The sequence below is a fragment of the Phyllostomus hastatus genome, unplaced genomic scaffold (assembly GCF_019186645.2).
Source record: "Phyllostomus hastatus isolate PE091 unplaced genomic scaffold, TTU_PhHast_1.1 phas_contig_41, whole genome shotgun sequence".
Taxonomy (NCBI): Eukaryota; Metazoa; Chordata; class Mammalia; order Chiroptera; family Phyllostomidae; genus Phyllostomus; species Phyllostomus hastatus.
Genome location: NW_025333876.1, coordinates 8,477,202 through 8,490,857, shown reverse-complemented (window position 1 = coordinate 8,490,857; position 13,656 = coordinate 8,477,202). Strand labels below are relative to the sequence as shown.

Sequence of the window (13,656 nt, the reverse complement as noted above, 5' to 3'; positions counted from 1 at the left end):
GCTCAGTGATGTGGGTGCATGCCACTGGGCTGAAGGCACAGACACTACAGGAAAGGGCAACGGGTCATAGTTTGGCATTTTCTCTTACTATACTTTGTACTGCCTCCACACATATTGTTTTAATAGTATTATCATCCTCCATGAGGCAAAAATTCCAAACTCAAAATAATGTAGCTTGAATAAAGATTCAGTAAGGATATGTCCCTAGCACAAACAATATTTTTCAAGCTGCAACCCATGAAATCAGTGCAGTTTTCATTATAACACTTTTAAGTGAAATTATAGAAAATAGCATGCACTATAGTAATAAAGGTAATTTTTGTGAACACACACACACGTGTGTGTGTATGGAGGATACTTGGTTGTGCAATGAAATTCATTTGTTACTGGGGGTCAATGTTTTCAAAAGGGTAAGGAAGTCATGGGCCTAAAGGATTCGTTTCACACATTTTAATTCCATTAGAAACAAAACAGGACTTACACCCAACTTAAAGAACAGAACACATTTATATAAAGCCTTTAAAGTGTACAAAATTAAAGTTTGTATATTTAACCCGAGGTTTAACATTAGTATTATCTCACAAGGCAATTTCTTTCCTTCAATATATGACATATAATGTGCATATTATTCGGGAAGTAAATCATCTCCTAACTCTTCATCAGCAAAATCATCCTCTTCAATTCTTTTCTTGGCCGCAGTCTTTGGTCTTTCTGCTTGAGGGCCAAGTGGGTCCACATAGGAGGCATCTAGGTTCAAAACAGATGTTTACATTAGAGTGATATGAAAAACAAAACAAATGTGAAACCAGTTAGTTTAATAATAAAAACTGAACAACTCAAGGGTGAACAGAAATGCTCTCCAAGTCATTTAAATTTTGTCCGTATGTACGAAATTCTTAATGCCCAATTATACATTTTTGCCATCTCACCAGTCTTCGGGCCTGGTGTACCTGTGGGGCTGGGTGGGAGCACGGGCACTTGCCTATTTCTTTGTGACTGCTACTTTCATAAGGCTCGTTTGTCCCAGGCAAAGCTCTGAGTTTGGCACTTAGCCGTTCACCTTTACTACTGGTACTACAGTTCTGGCCACTATCTGAAAACAAAAATAAAAATGCATTTGTTTAACATGTTGAGAAAACATAACACTCCATCATGAAGCATGCTTATTTGCCAAGAAACAGTCAGGTTCTTTCATTTGGAAGTCAACTTCTGAGGGATGTCATTCTCATGATCTGAAATTTAAAAGAAATCTCTTGTTGGGAATCTATAATACAGAAAAAACATCCTGTAAGATTCTTTCAAATGTGTGCTTAGTTATGTAGGTTTCAGTCTTACTGATTCACTAGTGAGAAGTTAGAGACCACTTTGACAAGTATAATCTAGCAAAGAACAAAGGGCACTGGGAGAAAGAACACATAGGAAGTGATATCAAGGCTGCTGAGCGGCCCGAAAACCACATCAAACAAATACAGCAGCAGAGGCTGTGCAAGCTCATCCCAGGTAGGAGAGAACCTAGATACACAATCTACTTTATTCAAACACTTGTGAAAAAAAGATGGAAAGAAATTTAGAAAAAGAATGTTCATTTAGAAGAACATTAGAGTTGCCCTGTGCAGCACAACTGGTTCGGGTTCCATGTAAGGACAGACTTGAGAAGGACGATGGTGCTGGAACCCAGAATGACTGCCAGGGGAAGTAATGCATTCACATCACTGACGATTTTCACACAGGGCTGAGCACGAGCACTCACATCAGTAAGAGATAGTCGTTTTTTTGTCCTAAATCTCTATTATCATGTATTCTAAAAGATCCACTCTTCCAGTCCCATAGTTTTTATTTCTTCTCTTTAAAATTCCCAAAATGTTATTTTTTTGTTGTAAAAGCTTCACTTTCACAATGAGAGTAGTCAAAGATAAGCACTGATCATGTCTCAGCACACTTTCTATTTTAGCTCATTGACAATGTCAAGGGATAGGAACCAAAACAAGATGGTCTTTAAAGTCTCCACATTTTAAGTTTGGCAAACCGAACCAAAATTATAAGACCTCTCTAGGTTCTTATCAAAAACTTAACCATTGCCCTGCATTGTTGATATTATTGGAAATAAAATGCCTTAGCTTAATGCACTAAATGTGTCCACATATTTTATTTAGTTTTTGTTATTTTGTTGTTCTGTAATTTTTGATACAATTATTTTTTTCTCTCTACAAGTGCCAATGGGTGTCTTTCAAAGTGTCTGAGTGAGCTCAGGTCCAGAAAGCTTGGAAATTATTGCTCTAGACATTGCTTTTGCTTCACTTTCACACAGATATACTTTATCTATATGAATACCTCTTGCATAACAAAGCCCCAACATCTCTCTCAGACATCCAAAGCCCTGCTGAAATCCAAATGTGCAATTCCCAGCCTAATGCATTCCAGTCCTGTAGAAAGGGCAAACCTTTAGAAATGAAAACTGACGTCAGAAAACATTGTCCAGTTGAAAAGTCATAAATATAATTTTTAAATATTTTCTATTATGAAAGCCCCTGAGGGTATATTGTGAATATTCTCACTGCATCATTTGTGATAAACTTTCATGGAATAACACTGCCATACATAGGCAGGTAAAGATGGTGCAATAAGCAATTGTAAGTTGGGGTGGGTTTTATGCCTAAATAATAAAACAAGTTATTCTAACCTTTTAGCTATAGCAGCAAACAATAATTACTATTTCCTACAGGGAAGGTAAATAACAAATAAGTTCAGAAAGTGGAATTGAGAGATCAATTAGTCTGAATTATCAATCAACAAAACTTCCAAATGATATACTTTTATAAGGGAAAAAATCTTAAAATCAGAGAATTTAGAAAATCTTGAAAATTACCTACATCAGTAAAAAAGAATATCTCTATAAAATGGACAATGTATACAAAGAAATAATTCCTAAAGGAAACATTACAAAAGTATAATAAACATATAAAAATGGTTAAACTTACTTAATCTTAGAAACATCTAAAGTTAAAAAAGCATCTGGAACACTATGTACTGAAAGGAAACCTTTTTAGAAAGCTGAAACACAAGCAAACTTAAATATATTATTTGCATACGGGAGAAAATCATATATGAAAAGGCAAGAAACTGAAGAATGTAAACCTGAATATATATAAAATATAAAACCCATAGTAGTTACATGTGAGAGAGGCAGGAGACAGAATGGGAAGAGCACACGGGTAGGCATAACTAACATTCAGGTCATAATGTTTTATCATGGCTTCATTAATTTTATTAACATGCTCCATAAAGCTATATTCTTTTGTAGGTATCAGACATTACATAATTTAAAATTCACATAATTCTAAATGTAGAATTCAACATAGCCTATTAAAATGGCCAAGATTGAAAAAATATAAGAATAACAAGTGAACACATTTTCTGAAATTAATTTGGTTGTATATATCAAAAGACTTGAAATTTTCCAGGCAACAAGATAGCAGAATAGGAAGCCCCAGACCTTGTTCTCTTATGAAGACACTGACTTCACACCAATACATGGTCCAAAAGCCTTTATGATAGTTCCAGAAACCAGTTAGGAAGCTCAGAGGCAAGAACAACTTCCTTTAAGCAGGTAAGAAAAGCCATTTTATTTCAACTGAGTGTCTGCCCCTACCCACAAGCCAACACAGCTCACAACTGGGAAGCCCAACTTGCAAGTTCTCCCTTGGAAGGAAAGACAAGAATAGAATATACACCCACATTTGGGTTTTTCAGAAAACTGCCTGAGAGACCTTGTTTCTGTCTTGCCTGACTTGGAGTGCTCATGAGAAGCCAGCATATTCAGGATGCTGGAGAAGTGCTGCGAACACAGGAGAGCTCATTGGCTTGTTGAAGCATCAAAGCCCCACTGCAGACAAAAGCTAGCACAACTTGTGATCAGGAGAATGTATCCAGCTCATGGCCTTTTCCTCAGCAGGGAAAGATCGGAGTGAAATGGACATCCAACATTCCAGCTCTGTGGGGGCTGCCTGAGGATCTGGTTTCTGTGTCACCTGACTCAGAGCACTAATGGGTAATTGGCATATTTTGGGAGCTGCAGAGAACAAATGAAGGTTCAGCTTGTTGCAGTGCCAAAGATCCTGCAGTACACCAGAGGAAAAAAATATTTCAAATTCTTGCAAAGAAACCATCAAACCTCTCTAATTGGGAAGCTGAACACAGAAGCAGAGAGAAGACACAGCCCATATAAATTTTGAGAGACTTTCATAATCTCTAGAAGGGCTGATGGGTGAAGTTCTTGCTCCGTGGAAAGCCGGTACAAAAAGACTGGGAGAAATGGCTGGTTTTTCAAACGAAGAGAACACAACAGAATGTAACAAGACATACAAAGAAACAAAGTAACAAATTTCCAGAAGGTGACACTAAAGAAATGGAGATCTATGAATTACCTGACAAAGAATTCAAAATAATTGTCTTAAATAAGCTCAATGTTCTACAAGAGAATATGGACAATAAAAAAATTACAAAAATGAAGCATGAACAAAACAAGGCTATCAACAAATAGAAACTGTGAAAAAGAACCAAATAGAAATTCTAGAGTTGAGGATTACAATAACACACTAACTGAGTTGAAAAAAAATCATTAGAAGGACAAAAAACAGACATAATCAAACATAATAAAGAATCTACAAACTTGACATTTGAAATTAGAAAGTTAGAGGAAACAAAGAATTTAAAAAATGCCTATCCTTGCTGTGTGAATCAGTTGGTTAGGCATCATCCTGTACATCAAAAAGGTTAGGAGTTCAATTCCCAGTCAGGGTATATACCTAGGTTGTGGGTTCAATCCCAGGTCAGAGCACCTATGTGGGGCAACTAATCAATGTTTCTCTCTCTCTCTCTCTCCCCATCCTCCTGGCTCTTTAAAGTCAATAAACTTTAAAAAATGAAAAAAGCCTAGGAGAATTATGGAATGCTATAAGCAGATCAATATACATATTATAAGAGCCCCAGATGAAGAGAGAATGAGACAGAGATTATCTGAAGAAATCATGAATGAAAACTTCCCAAATATGGGAAGAAAATGAATGTCCAAGTTCAAGAAGCTTAATGGACTCCAAGTAGGAAGGACCCAGAAGACCACCATAGAACAAGACAGAATCTTAAAACCAGCAAGAGAAAAGTAGCTCATCATGTGCAAGGTAACTGGAATGATTATCAGCAGATTTCTCAGCAGAAATGTTATAGGCCAGATGGGAGTGAAATGATATATTCAAAGTGCTGAAAAAAAATCTGCCAACCAAGAATTTTGCTCACTATATCTGGCAAAACTGTCCTTCAAAAGTGAAGGAGAAGTAAAGATCTTCCTGGATAAATAAAAGCTGAGGGAGTTTATCACTTGCTTAAACTGTTAAAAGAGTCCTTCAAGTTGAAACAAAAGGACTCTAAGCAACAACACAAAAGCAGATGATGATATAAAGCTCCCTGGTAAAGGTAAATATACAGACAAACACAGAATTCTGCAGGGCTGTCATGGTGGTGCATAAATCACTTTAATTCAGGTATAGAACATAAGCAATGAAAACAGAATAACTATAAAACTATGTTAATGAATACAAAATGTAAAAAGATGTAATCTTCAATATCAGTAACAAAGTGATGGAAGAAAGATATAAAAAGAAGCAGTTTTGTATTTGATTGAAGTTGTTATTAGCCTAACATAGACTGTTATAGCTGTTGGATGTTTTATGTAATTCCCATTGTAACCACAAAAAACATCCATAGAAGATGTACAAAAAAAAAATGGAAAAGGAATCAAAGCATGTCACCACACACACACACAAAATCAACAAAATGAAGACAGCAAAAGAGGAAAAGTTTAGGGAGCCGTTCTGTGTGGAGTGGGAATGTAGCTCAGCTCCCATATGGAAAACCAGAGGGGAGCGAGTGGCATACAGGACCCACGCCCACAGAGAGGTTTTCCCATGGGGAATCAGGCCTGCATTGTACCTAGGCCTGTACCTAGGCCGCTTTGAGGCTTGCTTTTGCTAAAACTCCCTCACCCTGAATTGAGGCAGCAAGTGCTTACTGTAACTTCCTAAAGTCTGTGCTAAACCTCCCAAGGATGGAGTGTAACCAGTTCAACCACTTTTCTCCTTGGTCTGCAACATCCTTCTCTTTGAAGTAATTAACAACATTCTTTCCTTTGTTATCTGTAAAAGTAACCACCTGCATTGAACCTGTGCATAGTAAATGAGGACCATCCCCAATGTAACGTACCCAGAAAAAGCAATAAAAGCCTGTCCAGGCAGGGGCCTGGGCCCTCTCTCTCTCTCTGAGAGCAGCCATGCCATCCCCTTTTCTCCACAGGACTTCTGCAGTCCTTGTGTATTTGTTCACAGCGGCCACAACACATGGATCCTGCCGGCTAGGATCCGCATCAGAAAAGGGCAAAATAACTACAAGACATAAAAAAAGATGAACAAAATGACAGTGGTAAGTGCTTCCCTGGATGTAATTATTTTAAATGTAAATGGACTAAACTCCCCAATCAAAAGACATAGCATAGCTGAATGGTTAAAAACAACAACAAAAAGATCCAGCTAAACGTTGTCTATAAGACACTCATGTTAGATACAATGACATACATAGGCTGCAAGTATAAAGGATGGCTCAAGATATTTCATGTAAATGGCAATCCAAACAGTAGGACTGGCCATATTTATTTTCAGACAAGATATACTTTAAGTCAAAAACTGTCACAAGGACATTATGTAATGATTAAAGGGCTGATGCACCAGGAAGATAAGCCAACTACAAATGTATCTACACCTTAACAGTAGAGAGACCCAAATATATGTAGCAAACATTGACAGAATTGGAGGTAGAAAAAGATAGTAACATAATAGTAGTAGAATATTTCAATATCCCCTTTCAATAATAAAGAGATCAACCAGTCAGAAAATCAACAGAAAATAGAGGAACTGAACGACATTACAGACCTAGTAGAGCTAAGAGACATATACAAAACACTTAATACAACAACAGCAGAATGCATGTTCTGAAGAGCATGCAGAACATTCTCCAGGATAGAATGCATGTTAGCCATAAAACAATATTTAACAAATTTAAGAAGAATGAAACTACATCAAGTATCTTTTCAGATCACAATGAAATGAAACTAAAACCAATTGCAAAAGAAGAACTGGAAAATTCACAACTATGTGGAAATTAAACAAACTCTTAAAAGAACCAATAGAAGAAGAAAAGAAGAGAAAGAAGAAGAAGAGGTAAAAGAAGAAATCGTAAGAGAAATTATAAAATATCTTGACATAAAAGAAAATAAAAATACAAAACACCAAAACTTATGAGATGTGGCAAAAGCAGTGCTAAGAGGGAAATGTAATAGCTATCAATGCATACATTAAAAAAGAAAGATCTTGCCCTGACTGGTGTGGCTCAGTGGGTTAGGCATTGTTCTGCAAACCAAAAAGTTGCAGGTTCAATTCTCAGACAGGGCACATGTCTGGGTTGTGCGCCAGGCCCCTAGCTGGGGAATGTGAGAGGCAACCAATCAATGCTTCTCTTGAATGTGGGTGTTTCTCTCCATCTCTCTATTCCTTTCCTTCTCTCTAAAAAATAAATAAAATCTTAAAATAGACGAAGATTTCAAATCAACAGCCTAACTAAACACCTCAAGAAATTTAAAAGACCAAGTTAGCAGAAGGAATGAAATAATAAATATTAGAGCAGAAATTAATACAATATAGAATAGAAAAATAACACAAAAATAAGACTTAGGTTTTTGAAACGATCAACAAAATTGGCAGACCCTTAGGTCTAAACTGAGAAAAAAAGAGAAGACTCCAATGACAAAAAAAAAAAAAGTGAAAGGAGACATTACAACTGATGCCACAAAAATAAAATGGATAAGAGACTACTATGAACAATTTTATGTGAAAAACTGGAAAACAGAAGAAATGGATAAATTTCTAGAAACAAATTTCTGAATCATGAAGAAATAAAAAAATCTGAACAGACTGATAATTAGTAAGATTAACTAGTAAGATTAAATCAGTAAACAAATACTTCCCAACAAAGAAAAGCTCTGGACCAGATGGCTTTGCTGGAGAATTTTACCAAATATTTAAAGAAGAAATAACATTAATCCTTCTCAAACTTTTCCAAAAAAAATGACGAAGAGAGAACACTTTCAAACTCATTCTATGAGGCCAGCATTACACTGACACCAAAATATGACAAAAATATCTTAAGAAAACTACAGAACAATCTCCCTGATGAACATTGATGCAAAAATCCTCAACAAAATGGGAGCAAAACAAATTCAACAACACATTATGACCTGGGGGGATTTATTCCTGGAATGCAAGGATGGTCCAATATACAAAAGTCAATCAGCATAATAAATATACCACATTAAAAGAATGAAAAACAAAAACCACATGATAATTTATTTTATGCATTCAACAAAGGCATTTGTCAAAATTTTATATTCTTTCAAGATAAAACACTAAACATACTTGGAATAGAAGGAAATGACATCAACATAATAAAAGGCATAATGAAAAAACCCACAGTGAACACAATTGGGTTTTAAATTACTGTGTAAAAAAAATTGAAAGCTGCCCCTCTGTGATCAGAACCAAGGCAACAATGACCACTTTTGACACTTTTACTCAACATAATACTGGAAGTTCTGGCCAGAGCAGTAAGCAAGGGGAAAAAAAGTCATTGAAACAGGAAGGAAAAAAATTAAATTACATATGTTCATAAATGACATTATGTTATTATACAAAGAAAACACTAAAGATGCTACCTCGCCCCCAAAAACCTGTTAGAACTAATAAAAAATTTAGCAAAGTTGTAGGATCAAAATCAACACAAAAATCAATTGCATTTCTATACACTAACGATGAACAATCTAAAAATGAAATTAAGAAAACAATTCCATTTGCAAAAGCATCAAAAAGAATAAAATATGTAAGAATATATGTAAGCAACAAAGGAGGTAAAAGATTTGTACCCTTGAAAACTACAAAACACTGCTGAAAGAAATTAAGGAAGACACAAATTATAAAAAGACATCCACTGAGGAAAGAAATCAAGGAAGACACAAACAAATGGAAACATATACCGTGTTCATGGATGGGAAGAATTAACATCATCAAAATGTCCATACTACCCAAAGCAATTTACACATTCAATGCAATACCTATTAAAGTACCAATGGCATATTTCACAGACATAGAACAAACACTTCAAAAATTTATATGGAACCATAAATGACCCCGAATAGCTGCTGCAAGAAGCTACTCTTCTTTTAAGAAAGAAGAGTAAGGATCACAATACCTGATGCCAAACTCTATTACAAGGCCACTGTAATCAAAACAGCCTGGCGCTGGCATAAAAATAGGCACATGGACCAATGGAACATAACAGAGAGCCCAGAAATAAACCCAAGTCTTTATGGTCAATTAATATTTGACAAAGGGGGCAGCAACATAAAATGGAGTAAAAATAGCCTCTTCAACAAATGGTATTGGGAAAACTGGACAGCTTCGTGCAAAAAAATGAAACTCGAGCACCAACTTACGCCATACACAAAAATAAATTCAAGGTGGATAAAAGACTTAAATATAAACCATGATACCATTAAAGTCCTAGAGGAGAATGTAGGTAGGAAAATCTCAGATATTTTATGCAGAAACACTTTTACTGATATGTCCCTTAGAGCAAGGGACATAAAGGAAAGAATAAACAAATGGGATCTCATCAAAATAAAACACTTCTGCACGGCTAAAGAAAACAGTATTAAAATAAAGAGAACCAACTATATGGGAAAACATATTTGCCAATGATGCCTCAGACAAGGGTTTAATCTCCAAAATATATAAAGAACTTACACGACTCCACTCTAAGAAGACAAGTAACCCAATTAAAAAATGGACAAAGAACTTGAACAGACACTTCTCCAAGGAGGACATACAGAGGATCCAGAAACACATGAAAAGATGTTCAATATCGCTATCAGAGAGATGCAAATTAAAACCACAATGAGATACCACTTCACACCAGGCAGAATGGCCACCATAAACAAAGCAACAAACAACAAGTATTGGAGATGTTGTGGAGAAAAGGGGACCCTGGTGTACTGTTGGTGGGACTGCATACTGGTACAACCACTATGGAAAACAGTATGGAATTTCCTCAGAAAACTAAAATTGGAACTGCCTTTTGACCCAGAAATTCCACTGCTGGGACTATATCCTAAGAATCCTGAAATATCAACCCAAAAGAACCTTTGCACCCCAATGTTCATAGCAGCACAATTCACAATAGCCAAGTGCTGGAAGCAACCTAGGTGCCCATCAGTAAATGAATGGATCAAAAAACTATGGTACATTTACACAATGGAATTCTATGCAGCGGAAAGAAAAAAGGAGCTCCTACCCTTTGCAACAGCATGGATGGAACTGGAGAGCATTATGCTAAGTGAAATACACCAGGCAGTGAAAGACAAATACCATATGATCTCATCTTTAATAGCAACCTAAACAACAAAACAAAGAAACAAGCAAAATATAGTCAAAGACACTGAAATAGAGGACAGGCGGACAGTGACCAGAGGGGAGAGAAGAGGGAATTTCAGGGGAGAATGGGAAGGGTTTACAGGAACAAATATAAAGGACACATGGACAAAAACCAAGGCGGGGTGGAAATGGGAGGCAGGTGGGGAGGGATGGGTGGGTGGGCTGGAATGAGAATAAAAGGCAGAAAATTGTACTTGAACAATGACTAAAAAAAAAAGAGACATCCAATGTTCACAGGTTGGAAGATTAATTACTTTTAAAATGTCTGCACTACCCAAAGAAATCTTCATATTCTATGCAATCCCTATCAAATTCCCAATGGCAATATTTTTTGGCAGAAATTAAAGGACATTCTAAAACTTGTATAGAATTCCAAAGGACCCTGAATAGCCTAACCAATACTGAAAAAAAAGAAAAGCAAAGTTGGAGGCTTTAACAATTATAGATCACAAAACATATTGCAAAGCTACAGTAATCAAACAGTATGGTACTAATAAAAAAGACAGGCTTATAGTTAGACCAATGCAACAGAATAGAAAGTCCAGAAATAATGTAGGTGGTCAACTAATTTTCAACAACAGTGTTAAGACCACACAAAGGACAGTCTCTTCAACAAACACTGTTGGGAAAACTGGATATCCACATGCAAAAGAATAAAGTTGGATGATTATCTTAAATGATATACAAAAATTAACTCAAAATAGATTAAAGATCTAAGTGTAAGACCTGAAACTATATAACTCCTAGAAGAAAGCTAGAGGAAAAGCTATGATACCAAAAGCACAGGCAACAAAATGAACAACAGACATCAAACTTTAAAAACTTCTGTTCAGCAAAAGAAAAAAATCATCTGAGTGGGAAGACACATTTAGGAATAGTAGAAAATACTTGCAAACCATATATTCAATAAGAGATTAATATCTAAACTATATCAATTCCACAACTCAAGAACAAAAACACAAACAATATAATTTAAAAATGTGCAAAGGATATGAATAGACATTTATACAAAGAAGATATTCTAATGACCAATAAGCATATGAAAAGATGCCCAACATTGCTAATTGTCAGGGAAATAAAAATTGAAACCACAATGAGATAACACCTCATATCAATTAGATGGCCAGTATCAAATAACAGAAAATAACAAGTGTGTGGAGAAAACGAAACCCTTGTGTACCATTGGTAGGAAGGCAGTGCTATGGGAAATGGTATGAAGGTTCCTCAAAATATTAAAAATAGAATTATCATATGATCTAATAACCCCACTTCTGGGTATATATTTAAAAGAATAAAAACAGATCTTGAAGAGATATTTGCACACCCATGTTCATATATAGCAACATTATTCACAACAGCCAAGAGGTGGAAACAACCTCAATGTCCATTAATATATGAATGGATAAAGAAAACGTGGTAAAAACATGAAATGGGATATTGTACACTCTTGACACATGCTACATCATGGATGAACCTTAAGGACACTATGCTAAGTAAAACAAGCCAGTCACAAAAATACAAATACAGCACAATTCCACTGATATGAGTTATCTAAAGTCATCAAAATTAGAAACTGAGAGTAGAAGGGTAGGGAGATGGGAGAGAAAAAAGGGCAGTCATTGTTCACTGGGTTTAGAATTTCTGTTTTGTATGATGGAAAGGTTATAGAGACATACAGCATAGCAATATACATTTAGTTAATACTGTATACTTCAAAATGATTAAAATTATAAATTTTTCTTTGACTACAATTTTAAAAAATTCTTAAAATTTCCATACCTTTATACTCAGTAATTCCACTCCTAAAAGTTTTTTCTAAGAAAATCATAAAAATATATTTTTAAAGATTTTATTTATTTTTATTTTAGAGAGAGGGGAAAGGAAGGAGAAAGAGAGGGAGAGAAACATTAATGTGTGGTTGACTCTCACATGTCCCCTACTGGGGACCTGGTCTGCAACCAAGGCATGTGCCCTGACTGGGAATCAAACCAGCTACCCTTTGATTCACAGGCCCACATTAAGTCCACTGAGCTATACCAGCCAGGCAAATCATGAAAACATTTGATGACAGGCAAGTAGACATGATTTATGGTGAATGAAGAAATCAGGGTATGCCCTGGTTGGTGTGAATTCAGTTGGGTATCATCCTGCAAAACAAGTAGTCCCCAGTTCAGTTACTGGTTGGGGTGCATACCTGGGTTGCGGGTTTGATTCCCAGATAGGACATGTACAAGAGGCAACCAATTCATGTTTCTCTCTCACTTTGAAATTTCCCTCCCACTCTTTCTCCCTTCCTTCCCCATCTCTAAAAATAAATAAATAAAATCTTTTTAAAAAGCAGGGTACAACATTTTACAATAATATGATGTTTATTTTTAAAATACACAGATTCAATCAAAATTACAACTAAATTATAGAACTATAATTCAGAATGGTCAGAAATTTAGCTAAATGGAAGTCCTACAACTATGGGATTGAAGAAGAAATCAACTATGAAATTAAAGATGAAGCCACATCAAGTCTGGTAGAGGGGTGGAGACATGGAGCAAGCTGGTCCCACACTCACGTTTGGCAGATAAATATCAGGAGGGATATTTCAGAAGTGAAGGGTACCAGATCAACACTAGTCTCCCCAGTTCAGGGTTCCAGTGTCAGGAATACAAGTCCCTGTAACTTCTGGTTGTAGCAACTAGTAGGAATTGAGGCTGGGAAAGACAGAAATTACTGGAGTCTCAGGCAGTTCCTCTTAAAGGGTCCATGTAGAGACTTATTTGAACTCGCACCCTCTGAGCTCCAGCATGGGGTCAACAGGATGAAAGGCAGCAGAGACATTACAGGAAGGAACTGAATTATCTGGTATTAGGGCGAAGGCTGAGAAGTAGCTTTCCCCTAGACGTAAGTGCTGGCAGAGGCCATAGTTCCTTTTCTTATCTATCAAAAGAACCAGCAGTCAGCCACCCTATCTGAGACTCCATCAACCTGGCTCACAATGTTTTCCCCACCCTGGTGATTCCCTGAGGCCATGCCTCATGCAGCTTTTGGGCCTGTAAAGCTGTTTCCAGTGGGTTTT

The 13,656-nt window shown here is 36.3% G+C and overlaps 1 protein-coding gene across 7 annotated transcripts in view; it reads right to left on the bottom strand.

The window, feature by feature from the left end:
- Positions 1–488: 488 nt before the first annotated feature.
- IFT88 (intraflagellar transport 88) overlaps positions 489–13,656 on the bottom strand; it is a 193,911-nt gene continuing 180,743 nt past the window's right edge. For 6 of the 7 annotated variants that reach the window (XM_045844893.1, XM_045844898.1, XM_045844900.1 and 3 more), the window contains 2 exons: positions 983–1,093; positions 489–747 (listed from right to left, as the gene is read on the bottom strand). In XM_045844893.1, coding sequence (XP_045700849.1) covers positions 626–747; positions 983–1,093 — 233 coding nt within the window. In that variant the 3' untranslated portion in view covers positions 489–625. The remainder of the gene's footprint in view (positions 748–982; positions 1,094–13,656) is intronic. The other variant, XM_045844899.1, reaches the window with a different exon arrangement.